The sequence below is a fragment of the Lontra canadensis genome, unplaced genomic scaffold, assembly GCF_010015895.1.
Source record: "Lontra canadensis isolate GAN:19392208 unplaced genomic scaffold, GSC_riverotter_1.0 scaffold2, whole genome shotgun sequence".
Classification (NCBI taxonomy): domain Eukaryota; kingdom Metazoa; phylum Chordata; class Mammalia; order Carnivora; family Mustelidae; genus Lontra; species Lontra canadensis.
The window spans coordinates 11,745,819-11,766,460 of record NW_022630996.1 but is presented as its reverse complement, the minus strand read 5'-3'; the positions used below and the strand labels follow the sequence as shown (position 1 = coordinate 11,766,460).

The window sequence follows — 20,642 nt, the reverse complement described above, 5'->3', positions numbered from 1 at the left end:
ATCTTTCCCTATTATTGAAGTTCACAAATTATAGTTGTTTGGGTTTTGTTTTGGTTCAGTTTTTCTCTTTTTGGATTAAAGCTGCAGTACCTAGTCTCTCTGCGGATGGCTAGGTAGACGACAGTCTGGCTGCCATATGCTTCTGGTTGATAAGATTTCATCCAACATAAGGCAGATGGCAGCCTGGCTGCCTCCCTGACACGCCACTCATGAGAGTTGGGTAAATATGTAGAGTGGACCATGAGTTAGCTCAAGAGAAGCTCAGAAAAGAAAAAGAAGCACACATACAATGAGAAGATTCCAAAAAAAGATCTCATCAACTAAAATTATCGGTGGAAGGGGAAGTTTTCTCTCAAAGAATGCGCTGTTGTCTGAAAAGAAACCTCTGATCAGAGATTTTAGGAAGGCTGGATCCATTAATGCCATGGGGCAGGCTGGCAAGGAAGGGCATGAAAGACATTTCCGCATAAAGGCATTCACCTTCAACATTGTTAAATATGCAATGCCAACCAAACAATTTTTCATGCTGAATTTCTCTAATGGGTGGGACTTTTAGGACTTCAAACTATATTCCCTCCTTTCTTGTTTTGGTTTATTTGTATATAGTCCTGGGTCCCAGAAGTATCTATGGTGTCTCTCAATTAAAGCAATGTTATTCAAAACAGTTAAGAAAGTGCATTGTATGGCTAAAATTAACAAGTCCGGAAATGACAGATGCTGGCGAGGATGCGGAGAAAGGGGAACCCTCCTACACTGTTGGTGGGAATGCAAGCTGGTGTAACCACTCTGGAAAACAGCATGGAGGTTCCTCAAAATGTTGAAAATAGAACTACCCTATGACCCAGCAATTGCACTGCTGGGTATTTACCCTAAAGATACAAACGTAGTGATCCGAAGGGGCACGTGCACCCGAATGTTTATAGCAGCAATGTCTACAATAGCCAAACTATGGAAAGAACCTAGATGTCCATCAACAGACGAATGGATAAAGAAGATGTGGTATATATATACAATGGAATACTATGCAGCCATCAAAAGAAATGAAATCTTGCCATTTGCGACAACATGGATGGAACTAGAGGGTATCATGCTTAGCGAAATAAGTCAATCGGAGAAAGACAACTATCATATGATCTCCCTGATATGAGGGAGAGGAGATGCAACATGGGGGGTTAATGTGGTAGGAGAAGAGTAAATGAAACAAGTTGGGATTGGGAGGGAGACAAACCATAAGTGACTCTTAATCTCACAAAACAAACTGAGGGTTGCTGGGCAGAGGGGGGTTGGGGGGTGGTTATGGACATTGGGTAGGGTATGTGCTATGGTGAGTGCTGTGAAGTTTGTAAACGTGGAGATTCACAGACCTGTACCCCTGGGGGAAAAAAAATATATATATATATGTTTATAAAAAATAAAATTATTAAAAAAAAAAAAAAAAAAGAAAGTGCATTGTGCAGAGGACTGTAGAACCTGGAGATAGGAAAGAAAGGCTTGGCCACTGCTTGCTTTAGGAAACAGTTATGTCCCAGCAAACTTGGACCAAAAAACTGAAAATCCTATTTTCCCATTAAATTATGTCATAAAGATGGAGATATGTTCTGAAAGGAACTATTCCTAGAATACTTCAGCCAGAAAGTGTTAGTGATTAAGAGGTTAAGTGTTCTCTCCATAGCACTGAGGATTTGAGGGCCACAACAGTCCTCTGGAGCTTAGAGCTATGGTGCCCATCTGAGAAGTCACTCCTTGCTCACTACACTGTTTCCTCCTTGCTTTTGACCGTGACTCTTCCAAGCTCCGTGTATCAACATTCACAGTTCCCAGACTTTCCCTCTCATTTTGCCCAGACATTTCTTAACATCCAATCCTGATGAATAGCAACATCTTCTTGAAATATGGGTGTAATGCTCTAACATAGAATAGAGATGAAGAAATCATAAATTGGAGACCTTCTGTTTAAAAAAGCTCTAGATATTTCTCTGTGATATTTCCTCCTCAATTGAAAAGGCATAATACAGAATTTCCCAAGGGGTGGGGTGTGGGGGTGAGAGGGTATCAGTCTTCTTTGGTGTGGCAAAGAGGAGCATCTTATCACAGATATTATGTGTGTATAGTAATTGCCAGTGTATAGTAATAATATAAAACAGACAACTTCTATTGGGTTTTTTAAAATTATTATTATAATTTATTATGTGTATTTATCATATGAATTTACTTTATTTTTAAGTGGGCTCCATGCTGGGCAGGGAGTGGGCTCCATGCAATGCAGGGCTTGAACTCAACCCTGAGATCAAGACCCAAGCTGAGATCAAGAGTAGGACACTTAACTGACTGAGCCACCCAGCCGCCCCTAAATTTACTTATTTAATATATTTATTATTATTTACTATTCTCTACAAACACTGCACCGCCTCGTTGCCTCCGCTTAGGCAAATTCCATTTTACCATGGCAGAACAAAATTAAACCCGGAGTTATGGGCTCAGTAAAATCATACCCAAAACTTAACCTACAGAGATTTTTCACATCAATCAGTGGCTTTAAATGTAAAATCCACATGTGTGTCCTTTTCTTTGAGTAAAAATCCTTTTACTTCCCTTTCAAGTAGTTGCATGTACAGGTGAGTTTGTGGTCTGGAAGCAGCTGCATGAGTGTAGCTGAGGCAGGAGAGAATGCTCCTCCTCTCCCTTTTCTGCGTTCATCCTCGTCAAGGGAAACTCATTCTGCAGACAGAGGAAGTCATGGATCCTGAAGTCCCGCCTTGAACCGTCACCATGGAGGCTCTATGACTTCAGAAGAGGGAAATCATGAAGACAGTAGACTGCTTGTGACTAGCCAGACTAGCTTAAGAGTTCCAGGGGAAGCTTTGAAGAATGGTGACCGGCATGCATCCATTTCTTACTGACATATTGGGTTCCAAATCAACGTTTGAGCCAAAAATACACCCCTGTCTTTTTTTGTGAGAAGAAAAGGAAACCAAACAGATCATTGTATTTGCATGTGTTCTTCTCTGCTTCCAGTACCTCTTTACAGAAAAATAAGAGTTCCAGTGTTCTTCAGTAGTTTATAACCAACTGGCTTATTTTCTAAGCCCTTGACATGGTGGCTTGGGGTGTGCGATGGGTATGTTGCATAAAGCCTCTCCATTTGTAGCTATTAGGACGATGTATAAGTACTCCAGAACTACTGTAGGGTCCGTGGGTGCAGCAACCCTCAGAGATATGCCTTCTTTGATCGTTTAAATCTGTGGAGGATTTAAAGACAGACATCCTTGCACATTCATGTGTAAGTTCACACAAGGTGGCACTAATCTGTCTTCTCTTCTCCACCCCCCACCGCTGATCTGTGCTGGTCCCTCAGGCCTGGGTCACCTGATCTCCTGCATCCTCATTAATGGTGCCCAGTACTTCAGGCGCATCAGTGAGTCCGGCATCAAGAAGATGTGTAGGAACATCTTTGTCCTGCAGCAGAATTTGACCAACATCACCATGTCGCGGGAGGCAGACCTGGACTTTGCAAGGTAGGAGGAAGGACCGGGCTCGGTCCCTTGTACCAAAGTCAAGATCCCGTTGCCTATCAAAATCCCTTAGAAAAATGGATTGTTGGTACTTGAAAAGTTAATTTAAGAAAAAATGAAACAATTGGAGGTTCATCAGTCTTAGAGAAGGTAATTCTCTATGATTCTATTGGATGTGTAACCTGCCTTTGGCAGGGAGTTTTCCTGTTCTCCAACCTAAGTTCTTCGTACTACAAAACTTCAGTAACTTTCTTATTCTAAAAGTAATATTTGCTTATTGCATAAAATATGTCACATAAAATACAAAAAAAAAAAAAAATCAATAAACATGACTCCTAAGCCTCTCATCTGGAGACTATGACATTTGGTGTAATTTCTCCTGGCCTTGTGCCTCTGCCAGGGATACAAGTGAATTTTCATACTATGCATGCATAGGATTTCTCTTTGTACAAAATTGGAACTATGTTAATGCAATTTTATATTTGTTTAATTGCATTTTCCCATATCAGTAACCTTCATTGGAAACATTATTTTTTCCCAAAGCCGCTGATAGCCCTTGAAAGGACAGTTGATCCTTGGACAACATGGGTTTGAACAGTGCAAGGCCACTCATATGCAGACTTTTTTCATACACTACAATTAATGTAATTTCTCTTCCTTATTTTCTTCATAACATTTTCTTTTCTCTAGCTTACTTTCTTGTGAGAAAACAGTATTTAACACATATAACCTACAAAACGCGTTCATCAACTGTTGATGTTATCGGTATGACATCTGGCCATCAGTAGGCTATTCCTACTGAAGTTTTGGGGGAGTCAGAAGTTAGACACGGATCTGTGACTGTGTGGGAGGTTGGCACCCCTTCCTTCCCACATTGTTCAAGGGTCCACTGTACCACTTTTAATACCTGAACAAATATTTCATGGTATAAGTTAGGTATTATTTAATCATTTGCAAATTTGTAAACATTTGCAAATGTACAAATCCATGAGGATTATTTCCTTCTTTTTTTCTTTCATAAATCACGTGTTGAATATATGTTTTCATGAACCTTTTCCTCATCTCTTCTCTCTTTCCCAGTTGAAATCCCTTCTTCTCTTCTTGTTTTTGTTGTGTGGACAGTGGTTACATATCATCAACCGTGCTCACCTTTCATGTCCTTGAAGGCTCTTCTTTTAAAGTGCACGCTTTCTCTTTCCTAGTTTGCGGATCTCAATTTTTAATGTTTCTTTATAATGTACTTTTGCAAATTTGAAGGGTTGTTTTATTCTCTCTTTGTGTGGTCTCAACACTGTATACCTTACTTAAATCATCAGACCTTTGGTACTCAGTGAAAGCTAAAACAGTTTTGAAGAAGATAGACAGTGATTATGGTATCTTGGTGTTTTGCTGCTCTTTGTACCTTGGTGAATTTTTTCATAAACTCCTTTATGGCCAGGAAGTCATTTGTTTTTAATCGTCTGGAATTCTACTGCCTAACGTTTGTACTTCTGTGTCATTTCATTTGATTTTTGGATTCCTCAAGAAATTCCAGAAAATTTGAAACCATTTTTAAGACCTTTCAGGAAATAATGAAATATTACATTACATTGACAGTTATCAAGACATATATGCTAGGATCCTTGTTTTGAAAGCCTGTAACCATGTATCTTCATTTTTAACTTTTCTTCTCCAATCTATCCCTCCATTTGTTCCATTGTTACCCTGTTCCTCTGCTTCTCTGTCCTCCTTTCCTGTCTTATTCTTCCTTTGTGCATGCGTGTGTGTGTTGCGTGTTCATTAAATTCCCTATTTTAGGCTAAATTTGGTAGAAAGCCTTCTTTGCTCAGATTAGGGAAACCAGGTGTGACTGAATGCTGCATTTATTTGGTCGCTCTTATGGGGAATGATCTCATTATTGAATTAGTCTGTTCATAATAACATTAACAAGGGGAAGTTAAGAACATGGAGGCCTGAGGGATACAGAAAAGCATTACTAAATCTCTGAGGAATATAATTCTTAAATTCAATCATCCTTTTTTAAATGATTTATTTAGCTGAAATAAGTAAATTAACAGGTTTTGGCAGACAGTATGGGGCCCGAACACATCCTAAAAAAACTAGCACCTGAATAATGAAATGCTGACTGGGTGGTATTGAGGTCGGCATCAGTGGGCTGCGTGCCAGCACTGCTTCTTCAGGAAGTAAATAAATGGCAACTGAGCTGTGCCTTTTATGGTTGGATTTGGGACTGATGTCCAAGGCAGTGGGTGTGACCTGAAATGTGACCACTTGGGAGAGGTACTGCTACTATTGCTGTTTACTCTGGATGGATTATAAAAGGAAATAGGCAGCATAAATATGTAGCATTGGATGATTCTGTCCTTCCAATCTTGGTTCAGAAGGCCTCTCCTTTTTTTTTTTTTTTAAGATTTATTCATTTATTTGATGAGAGAGAGAGAGAGATCGTGTGGCAGGGAAGGACAGAGGGAGAGGGAGAAAGAATCCCAAGCAGACTCCTGCTTTTCGGGGACCCTAACCTGGGGCCCAGTCTCATGACCCTGAGATCATGACCTGAGCCAAAACCAAGAGTCGGCCGTGTAACTGACTGAGCCACCCAGGCATCCCTCAGAAGACCTCTCCCTATTAGACTTTAATGTCCCAAGACATCGAGACTCTTTTCTGTTTTCTCAGTGCTGAGCCCAGAGTAAGTGCTCATCATGGGTATTGAATGAATGGATAGGTATCCACTCAAGGCTTCTTTTGGTGCTGACAAAGAACTTGGATAATGACAAAGCTTAGTCTGTCTTTAATGCCCTAAGAGTTTTCACCAGCTGACATGGGTTGGTGTTCTTACAGGTTTAGGAGGAACAGCATCTCCCTAGAGCATAAAGCATTTTACAAAAGGAACCATGTATCCCTATGATTCATTGTCTTTTTCTCCTTCATTTGCTCTTGCTCTCATACATCGAACACACATAGACACGCTTTATGGCCTTATTTTTTTCTGTTTCTGGTTTTGGTAGGATGGGTTTCATGGAAATGGGCTCCATCAATTCCACTGAATTTGAAGCTATGTAAAATGAATATAACAGCAATACCAAAATAGCCAGAAATAATAGACTGCAGCAGTGTGCCTCGGCGTTCCTTAAGCAGTGTCTAATCAAGCATGGGCAGCATCTGTATTTCCAACAAGTCTCTACAGGAATGTTATCTTCTAACACAGTAATTAATCACTAGTTGCCATGTGTCAGAAAACTTACTTAACAAGAAGTTACAATGCTCTTGTAGTTTTTCACCTCCACAGCCTCCCTGGCCAGTGGAAAATACAGCACCCTTTCTGTAATAAAGAAGAATGTGGAGTGATTCCATTTATGTTGATTCTTCTACTTGCGGCATTGCTGTCGATCTCTTTTTCTACACACCTTTACTCTCATTTCTAGTAGGAGGATAAATCTCAGGTGACCAAGGATCAGCATAACCTGTATAATCACCAGAATTAGAGAAACCCGGTCCCCCAGACAATGATCTTTGCTATGGTGTTGACCCTTTTAACCCCATTGTACATTTTTAGAGTCAAGATGATACTCTGTCCTGGAAAATGACTGGAGGTTAACTAGAAAATGAAAGGGCTTCTTGAGTGGGCTTTTTTTAGTTCCTTTCATGAGAAATCATCTTCCCCTGAGCTGCCTTGCACTTCTCCAGACTGAATCTCTGAAACAGCCTGGGAGCCCAGGCGCTGCACCGCGGGAGAAGTCTGGCTGGGCACTCAAGTCCCCAAAGTGGCTCCAACAATCTTTGTACTTTAAGTGAAGTCATTATTCAAGCAGATGAGTCTGGAGTTTTCTTTCTGGTTCTTCCTGCTCTTCCCACATTTTCCTTCTGACATTGGTCCCTTTACAGTTCTCTTTCTCCTTCATCTCTCCTGCCACCTCTGGTTTCCTTCAAGGCTTCCTCTCTCCTCGATTCTTTTCTCATTTTGATTTTCTTTAGACTGGCATCTCTTGTACTTAAATCTGACAAAGATAAGGAAATGAAAGCTTAGATTCAGGAAGTGGTAAGGGGAGAAGTTCCAACACATAAGAAAGCTTCCTCACCCTTTCACTCATTCTTTCATTCACTCATTCAACTGCTGTTTATTGAGTGTGTCTTCTCTTTAGGTCCTGCCCTTATGGAACCTACACTATTGTAATTCAGGCAGTTAAGGCAGACTAATAAATAAGTAAAATATAAAGTATCTCAGATGATATATATGCTATGTGAAAAATTAGGCATGGGAAGGGGAAGAGAGTATGCCGGGGTAACAAAGGTCACCCACAATTGTAGAGTGGTAACGGAAGCCCTTAATGATGTGGTAACAATTGAGGAAAAAGCTAAAGGAAGACAGGGAACAAGCCATGTAGATATCTAGGGAGAAGAGCATACCAGGAAAAGACACACAAGAGGAAAGAGCCCGAGGAAGAAGTACGCTTGGCATTTAAAGAACAGCAGAAAGGCCAGTATCTATGACGTGAATGAGCAGAGGGAAGAGTCAGAGACCGTGTCACAGGTTTCATCTAAGAAGCTGAGATCCTGAAGGTTGTCGCGTTAACACTGGTTTTTACTCTGAGTGAGGTAGGAAGCTATCCAATGGTTTGGAACAGAGACTGCCATAAGGGGACTTACACTGTAAAAGAATCACTCCTGGTTACTATGTTGTAAGTAGACATTTGGGGAGGGGAGGCTGCAGGCAAGAGCAAAAACAGAAGGAGCTGTCACGAAACTAGGTGAAAGATAGTAGTGATTCAAGCCAAGATGGCAGCACTGCAGAAGATCAGAAGTGGTCAGATTAGGATATATTTTACAAGCAGATCTGACAGGATTTTCTGAGAGATTGGAAGTAAACCAGTGACTCCAAGGGTTTTGTTCTGAGCATTTCAAACGATGGAGTTTTGATTTGCTGAAATGAAAATACGCCAGACACTGGGAAAGACAGGTTGAGTTTGGGGAGGTGGAAACAGGACAGATAGGAAGGAGGTATCAAGAGTTTGGGTTTGGAAATACTAAGGTTGAGATGCACGTTAGACATCTGAATAGAAATCATGAAGAGGGGGCGCCTGGGTGGCTCAGTGGATTAAGCCTCTGCCTTCCGCTCAGGTCATGATCTCAGGGTCCTGGGATCGAGCCCCGCATCGGGCTCTCTGCTCAGCAGAGAGCCTGCTTCCCCCTCTCTCTCTGCCTGCCTCTCTGCCTACTTGTGATCTCTCTCTCTCTCTCTCTCTCTCTGTCAAATAAATAAATAAAATATTTTTTTTAAATTAAAAAAAAAATCATGAAGAGAGAGCTGAACATACAAATCTGTATTCAGGAAAGAGGTCTGGGCTAGAAATAGGAGTTTGGGGATCATCAGCAGGTAGATGGGATTTAAAGCCATGAGATGGAATGAGAAATGAGATCTTATTGACAACACAAGCATAGAAAAAGGGAAGCCATCCAAGAATTGGGCCTTGGGTGGGTACTCCACTGTTGAGATGTTGGAGTGCTGAGGACAAACCAGCAAAGGAACCTGAGAAGGAGCAGGAAAGAAAATAGGAGAGAGGTCTGTTTCCCAGAAGCAAGTGTTTTAAGAGGAGAGTGTCTTCATCTGTGTCAAATGGTGCTAGTAGTTTAAGTTAGCTCAGGACAGAGAATTAGGGTACTGGTGGACCTGACAAGAGGGCTGAAATGCTTTGGTTTGCACTTCTTAATCATCTCTACACAACTTACCTAGTGCAGAAACAAGCTTTGGGAACAGACTTCTCACTGCTCAGTTCTGTGGTGGGGTCTGATGCATTCATGACAAACAAGAATGCAATTAGAGGTTTCTGGTGTGATATATAGAAGACCAAATAGGCACCCTCTCTTTTCTCACTGGATGGTTACTAAGAAAGCCCTGCTCTTCCCAGCATATTTATTCATCATGTGTTTCCCATGATGAAGAGGAGTTGTGATCTCTCTTAGAAGGACACCGAATGGTCTTATTTTTAAGGAAGGTGCTCCTCCAAGCTCCACCCCTCCCTTCTCCTGCCCTCAACCCCCTTCCAGCAACTCTGGTTTAGCTTTGGAGCTGTTCTGTGTATGTTTCCTTAACCAGTAAGGCCCTGTATCTTCTATGTGTAATACACATACATAGGACATCTTCATAGTAGCCAATAGAAAAATCCCACTGGTAAAGAAGGAACTATTTGGAATCTGTAAACCAAAGGAGAAAGAAATGTTGCTTGAAATGCCTCCTCAGGACATAGGTTTATATGGAGAAGTAGAACACACCATGTTTGTTAAACTCAATAAGAGATTGAATCAAGAAAGTAAAGAGACAACTGAAAGAATGGGAGAAAATATTTTCGTATCACATATCTGATAAGGGACTTGTATCCAGAATTCATAGAAAACTCTTACAACTCCATAATACAAAGACAAATAACCCAATTAAAGAATAGGTAAAGGCGTCCCAATAGTAATGAGCACACCTAGTGTCCAGATCTTGGTTTCTAATACTCTTCACCAAGGAAAGAACCAAGGCTTCTGGGAGAAATGGCTGATTCTAGGACTAGGACAGAAAATATATAAGATGAGCATGGGACATCCAGAAGTTAAGGAAGTACTAAACATACACACACAGACACACACACACACACACACGCACACCACTTCGACAGGAATGTGTCACAGAGGCACAGGGGCCAACTGAAAGAGAGCCCAATGGCCAAAGCTGGGACAATTTGAGCAACAAAATAAAGTATTGGATTATGACACAAAGTACAGAATAAATATTTATGAGTCCATAGTGATACAATTAAAATGATTGAATAAATTAATAAGTGAGGAAAAAGAGACAGATCTCCTATACAGAAGAATTCCAAATGAATTACATAGCTACTACCCTAAATAAGGAAACTAACTCTCCACTTCTTAAGTGTAGATCGTTCTTAGGGACTTCCTTCCAAAGAGTACATAAGCAGTCAGAGGAAGGTAACTTTATCGTGGAGAAATCTGAGAAACAGTACTTCAGCCAGGTGATCAGGGGTCAACGCCAAATTACACAAAGCATGTTGATGGATATACCCTTGATTTGAGGGGATGAAAATGATACTTTACCTCTGTGATTTTCCCCAAAACCCGTAACCCCCATATAAATGAGGAAAACATCAGAGAATTTTCAGTAAAGGAGGATCCTATGAAAGAAAGACCAGTCCTCCTCGAAAATCAAGGTCATCAAAAACAAGGCAAGTCTGAGAAACTTTTATAGCCAAAACAAGACTAAGAAGGCATGCAGGGCACCTGGGTGGCTCAGTCAGTTAAGCGTCTGACTTCAACTCACATCATGATCTCAGGGTCCTGGGATCGAGCCCCACTTCAGGCTCCCCACACAGCAGAGAATCTCCTCCTTCCTCGCTCTCTTGTGCACGCATGATCTCTCTGTCTCTCTCAAGTAAATAAATAAAATCTTTATTAATAAATAATTAAGAAGGCATGACAGCTGCATGTAATCAGTGTTCTGGAAGGGATCCTAGAAAAGAAAAAGGACATTATGTAAAAACTAAGAAAGGGGCGCCTGGGTGGCTCAGTGGGTTAAGCCGCTGCCTTCGGCTCAGGTCATGATCTCAGGGTCATGGGATCAAGCCCCACATCGGGCGCTCTGCTCAGCAGGGAGCCTGCTTCCCTCTCTCTCTCTGCCTTCCTCTCTGTCTACTTGTGATCTCTGTCTGTCAAACAAATAAATAAAATCTTTAAAAAAAAAAATATGAATAAACTATGGACTTTAGTAAATAATGTAGCAATATTCGGGGTACCTGGGTGGCTCAGTGGGTTAAGCCTCTGCCTTCGGCTCAGGTCATGATCTCAGGGTCCTGGGATGGAGCCCAGCATAGTGCTGTCTGCTCAGCGGGAGCCTGCTTCCCCCTCTCTCTCTCTGTATGCCTCCCTGCCTATTTGTGATCCCTGTCAAATAAATAAAATCTTTTTTAAAAAATAAATAATGTATCAATATTCAGTAGTTGTGATAAAGATATCACACTAAGATGTTGATAACAGGGAGACTGGGTGCAAGTTATATGGGAAATCTTTGTGCTGTCTTCTCAATCTTTCTGTAAGTCTAAAACTATTGGGAAAAAACTATCAAAAAATAGGCAAATGATTTGTATAGCCATTTCTCCAAAGAAGTTGTATAGATGGCTAATACACACATGAAAAGATGTTATTAGGGAAATGCAAATCAAAACCATAATGAGATAATCACATTATACCCACTAGGATTGCTGTAATCAAAAAGACAGTCCAACTCCAGCAAGTGTTAGGATGTGGAGAAACCAGATCCTTCACACGTTGCTGGTCGGAATATAAAATGGCAGAGCTGCTTTGGAAGGCAGTGCATCAGGTCTTCAAAAAGTTAGACTTACTGCACACTTGCCCTATGACCTGGCAATTCCTCTTCTAGGTATTACCTGAGAGAAATGAAAACCTACACCTACATAAAAATCTGTATACAAATATTCGTAACGGCCAAAAAGTGGCAACAACCCAGATATATCCATCAGCTGACAGAGAAATAAAGTGTGATAAACCCACACAACGGGTATTTTTCAGCTATAAAAAGAAGAGTACTGATCCATAATGACAAATGTGCATGAACCTTGAAAACATTACATTAAATGAAAGAAGCTGGTCATGAAAGACCATATAGTATATGACTCCATTCATATGAAATGTCCAAAGTAGGCAAAGTTATAGAGACAGAAAATAAGCGTAGCGGCTACTTAAAGCTGGAGGGTCGGGAGAAAATGGGAACATGGGTTTCCTTTGGGGATAATGTAAATGTTCTAAAGTAGATTGTGCTGATGGATGTACAATCCTGTGAATATACAAAAGGACATAGAAAATGTACACTTTAAATGAGTGAATTGTATGGTGTGTGAATTATATCTCAATAAGGCTGTTAAAAAGAGGTTGAACTTTAAAGCTTGAAAGCTTCCTGTCACAGGAAATAAGTAGCCCGGGTTTTATACTTACATCTCTGGGGGGATTTTCTGTTGGCAATACCTAACTTTTTGAGTTTCCCTTCCCCATTAGGAAGGTAGGAGATCAAGGCAGAATTTTTGGAGGAGGTGATGTTTCATGTTAATCTGAAGCAGAGTTATCCAGGATGAGGAGGGAGCCATTTGGAAGAGAGAGGGAAGTTCAGGGTGACTGGGGCATATGCTTGAGGAAGAGAGTGGTAGAAGATTCTGCGGGGAGGGGTGGATGATAAGGTGTTCTGTAGGGTAAATGGAGTCAGCATCAGAGCGAGATGGTCGGATCTATATTCTAAGTAGATTACTTGAGCAGCAAGGTGAGAAATGGATAGGAGGATGGTAAGCCACAGGCCTTGCAGGCCAAGTGGAAGGTGATTGTCAAGAGGGTGTAGGCCTGAACCAGGTCCAAACTGGGGGAGATGGAGGACATGGAGTTGAGAGTTACATAGGAGCTAAAATTGGCAGGATTTAGAGAGTGATAGAACCATGAGAATAAAGAAAAAGGAATCAGGGTACTTTCTGACATGGGTGGGTCCTAGGACCACCCTTCCATTTGCTAGGTAGGATGCTGCCTGATTCAGATATCGCTGAATAAAGCCAATTAGGTTTTTTTTTTTTTAAGGTAAACCTCCAGGAATGGGGAGAGGGAGGTCTGATGGAGGTCATCAGTGGATGTAGTGAGTGCAGGCTGCCTGTGAGGTTTCCAAGTGGAGATGTTTAACACACAACTGGACATGTGAGCTAGAAACTGGGGGTGGGAGGAGCTGTCCTGAGCAAACAGACCAGACGTGGGGAATCATCAGCCTAGGCCTGTGGTTCAGAACCTTTAGGAGCGCTTTCAACCAGTCTCCAAGTTCATGCTGGTCCCCAGACGCAGGGCACTCCTGTATTAGGGGTATTACTTTCCGATCGGTCGCCTCTGGTGGCTCCCTCCCCCTTTTGTTTATCTCCCGATATCAGTCCGACGTTCCCACTCCGCTTTACCTGCCCACTGGCGTCTTCTGCCCCTGTAGAGATCCAGACGTGTATAATTCTGGTCTCAGGCTGATTTCATGGGTGATCGGAGTTCTTTGGTAGGTAATCAGCTCACTTTCGGGTACAGGTTGAAAAGGCGCCTCCTCCTACTCCCCGCCCCGCCTCTGAAAAACAATCTGAGGGGTTTGAAGCAGCGGGGGGTGGGAGGTTGGGGGAACCAGGTGGTGGGTATTGGAGAGGGCACGGATTGCATGAAGCACTGGGTGTGGTGCAAAAACAAGGTATACTGTTATGCTGAAAAAAAAATAAAATTATAAAAAAAAAATTAGGGGAAATCAGCACTGCGGACAGAGGACCGTGCCCTGGGGAACGCCAGGATATAAAGGGCATGAGAAGAGGATAGGGAAGGTACAAAAGCAGAAAAGGACAGGACTGCTACAAAGAACTGGTCCTTCCCCTCATGAATTGATGTAGCACCTTTCTTCCCCGTAAATTAAAGCATCATCCCATTTTAACCTCTTGGACTCCCCTATGAGGCAAACTGTTGAGGCGCTTCCTCTAGGTTTCAGATTCAGCCTAGAAACTGAATATATATCACCTCAGACCCCTGCTTTATTCTTGACCTTGTGCTGTATCTAAGGCCAAGAATGATCTCTGGCATGGCTGAAAATCTTGAATTTCCTTCCAAGGTGGCCGTTTAGGCCGACTTCCTTCACATAAACCACTTGCACCAGGAACAGCCCTTCGGTTTTTTGCAGCAGAGGTACGGGTTTTCCTCTTTGGACTGAGCAGGGTGTAGCCTGACGGGAATTAGCAACGACATGCTGCCATCTACTGGAAACACCCACAGACATCCAGACAGATGAATATCCGTGGTCCTGTAAATCCCCATCACTCCCGGGAATCAGGAGTGGGTACTGCCTCTGAAGTAAGCTTTGGAGGTAATTCAGCTGAAAACATGAAATGCCCCCCCCCATTAAATAAAATGTCATCTGATTGCCGGAAAACCAATACTGTTTCTGAAAAATTACATATGTATATATTTTTCATATATTTTTCTCTGCTGATTTTTTCCCCACCTTTATTCTGCCGTTGGTTTTAGCTGCTTCTCCAATCCTGGAATAATCTATCCCTTTTCGGACCCTGACTTGTAAAACTCCAGATTTTCAACTCAAGATTATTCATCATGTGGATTTGTGATAAATTTTATAGGAGAGATTTGTCTGCTACCCAAAGTCTTTTAATGATTGTACCCCCTAAAAATTCTGTTATATCTCTTGAATTTAATGGTGATACAACACTAGCTCTGACTTTTTTGGGGGCCAGAGTAAATTTGAAAATATGATGCGTTTAATAGCTTTTCCTGCCTGGTAGGAGGAAATATACCCAATAATAAAATTTAATAATAAAACAAAATTTATGTGGCTTAATCTCTCAGAAAATTTTCTTTAAAATTTGTATAAGCAGACACAAATAATCTTACATCTCCCTAATTAAACCTTCATTTGACCTTCCTACACTGTTTCTGATCATCCCTCTTTCTACTCATCTACTTTTTCTGTGTTTATGGCACTCATAGTAGGTTCCATACCTTATAGCAATTAACTGATCACTAATTGTCTAAGGGGTGGCTCTTCATCCCCCATAGAGTACCCCAAAAATGAGTATTTATAAAGCTCTCAAAAGTAATACCTGTCCATATTGATGTTTGATTGGTCATATCTTATGTATGAGGCTCTGATTAAGTAAGAATTCTTTTGATTATGCTCAATTAATGTCACCATACCTTGTACATATATAATGGTGATGTATAATTCAGGGTTCCTCAAGATTACTGGCAAAGAGTTGTAGTCTTCCCTTTGTAGCACATGTACTGGAATTGGAATGATTCAGAGATTAGCACAGATGACAGGCGGTATTATTTCCAATAAAGATCCCAAGGACTGGAAATCAGAAGTGACTTGCCCAAAATCTCTCATCAAATTGTCCTATTTATATACCCTGCACTACCTTTGTAGTTGTCACAGTTAGGAAATTAAATTAATTCACCCAGCGAGGCCATTTTTCTGCCAGGAAATGATAGTGCTAAAAAGATATGTACTAAAAAGATATGAAGCTTGTTCTTGACTCAAGCCCAAGAATGATCATTTAGTGACTTTATTAGAATTCTTACCAAAAAACTTGAGGCTGGAAGATGACCTTTCTTGTTTTCTAAATGAAGATACACTGTTTAATTTTGGTGCTTAAACGTAGGAAACAGGCGCCTTTGGGATAGCCACAGAAACAGCTAAAGCTCATACAGACCATATCAAGGCCTGACTTCCTCCCAGCGCCTTTCTCATTCGACAGTTCTTACGACTAGTTACCATAATTGTGTTTTGTTTTTGGTTTCTCAGTGGGTTTTTTCCCCCTCTGCTGCTCTGTAACAGCAATCTAAAATGTTTATGAATGTGATTTGTGTTTCAGAGTGTTTGATAAATGCGAATTTCCATGTATGTTTCAGAGAGTATCCTTAGCTAAATATAAGTACGTTACCAAGAAGTAAACATGTGCCTAGACTTATGACTCCACACTTTTCATTTCACTGAAACAGGACAGCTTCTAGAAGACAACTGACTTCAGTATAAAACTACCTACAGGCCTAAATTACTTTCTTGCAGTGATGATATAAGAGCAAGTATTACTGTTCTTATTTTTTTTCCAGTGTTCCAGAATTCATTGTTTATGCATCACACCCAGTGCTCCATGCAATACGTGACCTCCATAATACCCATCACCAGGCTCACCCAACCCCCCACCTCCCTCCCCTCCAAAACCCAGTTTGTTTCTCAGAGTCCACAGTCTCTCGTGGTTCATCTCTGCCTCCAATTTCCCCCAGCTCCCTTCTCCTCTCCTTCACCCAATGTCCTCCATGTTATTCCTTATGTTCCACACGTAAGTGAAACCATACGATAACTGACTTTCTCTGCTTGACTTATTTCACTCGGCATAATCTCCTCCAGTCCTGTCCATGTTGATACAAAAGTTGGGTATTCATCCTTTCTGATGGAGGCATAATACTCCATTGTATATATGGACCACATCTTCCTTATCCATTCATCCATTGAAGAGCATCTTAGTTCTTTCCAGAGTTTGGCGACTGTGGCCATTGCTGCTATGAACATTGGGGTAAAGATGGCCTTTCTTTTCACCATATCTGTATCTTTGGGGTAAATACCCAGTAGTGCAATTGCAGAGTCATAGGGCAGCTCCATTTTTTAATTTCTTAAGGGATCTCCATACTCTTTTCCCAAGTGGCTGCACCAACTTGCATTCCCACCAACAGTGTAAAAGGGTTCCCCTTTCTCCACATCTTCTCCAACATTTGTTGTTTACTGTCTTGTTGATTTTGTCATTCTAACTGGTATAAGGTGGTATCTCAGTGTGATTTTGATTTGAATCTCCCTGATGGCTAATGATGATGAACAATTTTTCATGTGTCTGTTAGGCATTTGTATGTCGTCTTTGGAGAAGTGTCTGTTCATGTGCTCTGCCCATTTTTTTGATGTGATTATCTGTTTTGTGTGTGTTGAGTTTGAGGAGTTCTTTATAGATCTTGGATATCAGCCCTTTGTAGTGTCATTTGTGAGTATCTTCTCCCATTCAGTGGGTTTCCTGTTTGTTTTGTTGACTGTTTCCTTTACTGTGCAGAAGCTTTTGATCTTGATGAAGTCCCAAAAGTTCATTTTCGCTTTTGTTTCCTTTGTCTTTGGAGACATGTCTTGAAAGAAGTTGCTGTGGTCGATGTTGAAGAGGTTACTCTCTATGTTCCTCTCTAGGATTCTGATGGATTCCTGTCTCACGTTGAGGTCTTTTATCCATTTCAAGCTTATCTTTGTGTATGCTGTAAGAGAATGGTCGAGTTTTGTTCTTCTACACAGAGCAAGTATTATTACTATTATGTAATTGAACTCAGTACATGAGATGAACTGTAAGAAGTGCTTGCCTATATTGGTTCACTGAAACTCTATATGTAACTATTATGACCTCATTTTCTAGATGAAAAAAACTAAAGCTTAAAGAGGCTAAGGAAATTCTCAGTTTACATAATAATAAGAGTTTTAGGATTCAAACTTTGATCAGTCCAACACCAAAGTCTTTCTGTGTTCTTAGCCATGAGAAATCAGGGTTCTCATTTGGTAAATATTGGGTCTCTGTTTGCTTTGTGTAATTAAAATATGATTTCATTTTTCAATTAGGCTCTTGGCTCTCAAACATTTTCTTTTCCTTTATTTTTTTCTGGTTGTCCTTCCCACTTGATTTCCATCAAGCTCTAGTCTCTGGCACTTTTAATTAGCTTTAATTAGCAATTTCATTGTAGAGGGCTCTGCAGACCTCTCCTGCACTGGAATGTGTGAGGGAGGGCTGGTTTTGCTTAGCCATTTGGTACTCAGTACTGCCCATTGTTGGTCTGTCCCCCTTCCAAGGAACTGTGCTGGAGCAGTAGTACTTGACATTCAAGAACACTGTCTCTTGGGGCGCCTGGGTGACTCAGTCAGCTGTTAAGTGTCTGACTCTTGACTTCAGCTCAGGTCACAATCTCAGGGTCGTGAGATGGAACCCCACTATGACGTCAGGCTCTGCGCTCAGCAGGCAGTCTGCGCACGCATGCATTCTCTCTCTCTCTCAAATAAATCTAAAAACAAAACAAAAAAAAGCACTCTCTCAGAACCATACCACAGATTAGAGCTAGCATATGATCATACCATGGGTAAACTCCATCATTAATCCCAAATACACCCATCTGTACTCTTAAAACACCAAGCAGATAAAGTGGTTATCAAAGGCTAGATGGTATAGGGGACTTCTTTTAAGTGGAATTCTTTGACTCTAGCCCTAAAAATTCAAATCTAGAAAGTTCAGGTTGGGGAAGGGGGGTGGAGAGCAGGAATCTGCAGTTTACTTAGCAAGTGTCCCGGAGAGCCTGATGCAGGTAGCTCTTGGATGCTCTTAGAGAAATTCTGGCCTTTCCTATGTTCTTTGACACTCATAGTAGGCCCTTTCTCTCTCAGCCCCTTATTTTCCTTTAGTCCTCCCCACTCCCCCCACCTGGATTCCGTCTTTATCCTGCTGCAGGCAGTCAAAGTAAAACTCGCCTGAAAGCCCTTTTCTGGATTAAGTGGAGCCATTAGCATCACCCCTCAGGACAGGCACCATGACGATGATCAATGACAACTATTTTGAGGCAGAGTCAACTGTGGTCTTGGAAGTTTGGGATTGAACTAGTACTTTGCTGAGGTAGTAGAAGGCCAATAAACATTCAATCCACGGTTGTGGTATAAACTTGGGCAAGTCACTTCCACTCTCTTAGCTGAAGTTTCCTCATCTAAAAACAAGGCTCTGAGTAGAAGATCTGCTGTAGACCCAACTTGCCCAGAGTTGCACAAGGTAGAGTCAGAGATGGGGCACAGAGGTCCAGAGCCCCGCCTCGGCCACCAGCTCTCAGAAGACACTATCCCAGGAAAGGCTTTTGAGAGGAAGCAAATTAACTTCATTCTAATTTGGTGCCTGGGTGGCTCAGTTGGTTAAGCAACTGCCTTCGGCTCAGTTCATGATCCTGGAGTCCCAGGATCGAGCCCCGCATCAAGCTCCCTGCTTGGCAGGGAGTCTGCTTCTCCCTCTGACCCTCCCCCTTCTCATGTTCTCTTTCTCTTTCTCAAATAAATAAAAAAAATCTTAAAAAAATAAATCTCTTTCTGTTTAAAAAAAAAAAAAACCAAAAAACACTTCAGTCTAATTCCATGAAAGTACTGTAAAGATTTCTCATGTACACAGTATGTAACAGGCACTTTTAATATTTGATGACTAGAGGGACAGAAAAATGAAGGCATGTGTATATATGAAGGAATGAAGACAGAAGGAGGGGAGGCCAGTTTCTTCTGGTCAAGCTCCCAGTTGTGGCATTTGCTCACCACACCTCCTGGAGAGTAAGACCGACAGAAGCTGGGGCTACTGCTTTTGCATGACCTATACAGGTCCTATAAGGCTCAGAATAGTAATTCAAAAAATAAACATGTAGGTGCTCAAAAATATAAATGTCACATCTGCTGTCGCTCTTCATCTTCTTTGCCGTGCTACGGTTTTCCACCTGATGGAAAGGTTTTATTCAGATCAGCCATTTCGCTTTTTCCTGGAGGCACTCTTAATCTTTGTGTTCTAACCTTTAAAGATCTAGGCTTCACTTGCTGCTGTAATGATTTCCATTGCCTAGTATCTATATGCTTAAATTTCTCCCAAGAATTGCCCACCTCCGATTTTGCTCAATTGCAAATGGAATCTCATGAGAGAGAACGAATGGTGGGCGGAGGGGGAGAGGCTGGCTCTTAACTGACCTCTCTCTCTCTCTCTCCCTGCAGGTCGGGGGGAATGGTGGATCCCCAGCCTCCGCCCTCCCGCAGGCAATAGCACCCCATCTCCTTCTCCTCGCGGCAATCTCTTTCACAAAGACGCTGATGAAACATTTTGGGGGTACTGGGGACACAGGAAGGAGGGAGCAGCTGGGGCTTTTTAGGGGCTGGACCACGTTATTGACAACATTAAAGGCTTCATGGCTACGTTCAAGCGGAAATTAATTACAGCCCAGTTCCCCCATTTCTCCCTTAGGTGACAGTCTTCTGTTGATGTGTGCTGCTGTGAAAGTAATAATAGGTTTCAAATGTTTGTGAAAAACATAAAGTAATTACTTGCTGTGATAAATCAGTCATCTGAAGTTTCAGCTTCGCTCTGCGTACATGGCAGTGGGTCTGTGTCTTTTGTTAACTTTAATTATATAGCATAGGAGCATTTTTACTTTTCAGTTTTCAGAAATTTCCCCTTTTTCTTTTCTTGGTTTCCTAGTTCTCCGGGGATGAAAGTATTGAAATGATAATGACACATAACTAACATTTGAACAAGGGAAGCATATGTCTGCCAGGGAGCTGATTGCCTTAGTTAAGTTTTGTGGCTGTTGGCTATTAGCTATTTGCCAGTTTCTCTAATGAGCCTTAAATATTTACTGTTTGTGGTGCAGAGGGAAAGAATGTGCTCTGGGGCATTCTGAGCTTCCTTTCCACCAAAAGCATATGTTTAAATTATGGGCCCTGAAGCCAAAGAGCCTCTAATAGCTTTT

The 20,642-nt window shown here is 41.5% G+C and overlaps 1 protein-coding gene across 2 annotated transcripts in view; it reads left to right on the top strand.

The window, feature by feature from the left end:
- EXOC4 (exocyst complex component 4) overlaps positions 1-20,642 on the top strand; it is a 726,477-nt gene that overhangs the window by 665,193 nt on the left and 40,642 nt on the right. The window contains exons 17-18 of one of the 2 annotated variants that reach the window (XM_032869003.1): positions 3,356-3,515; positions 13,143-13,233. In XM_032869003.1, the coding sequence (XP_032724894.1) occupies positions 3,356-3,515; positions 13,143-13,146 (164 nt within the window). In that variant the 3' untranslated portion in view covers positions 13,147-13,233. Of the gene's footprint in view, positions 1-3,355; positions 3,516-13,142; positions 13,234-20,642 lie in introns of those variants that run through there. The other variant, XM_032868997.1, reaches the window with a different exon arrangement.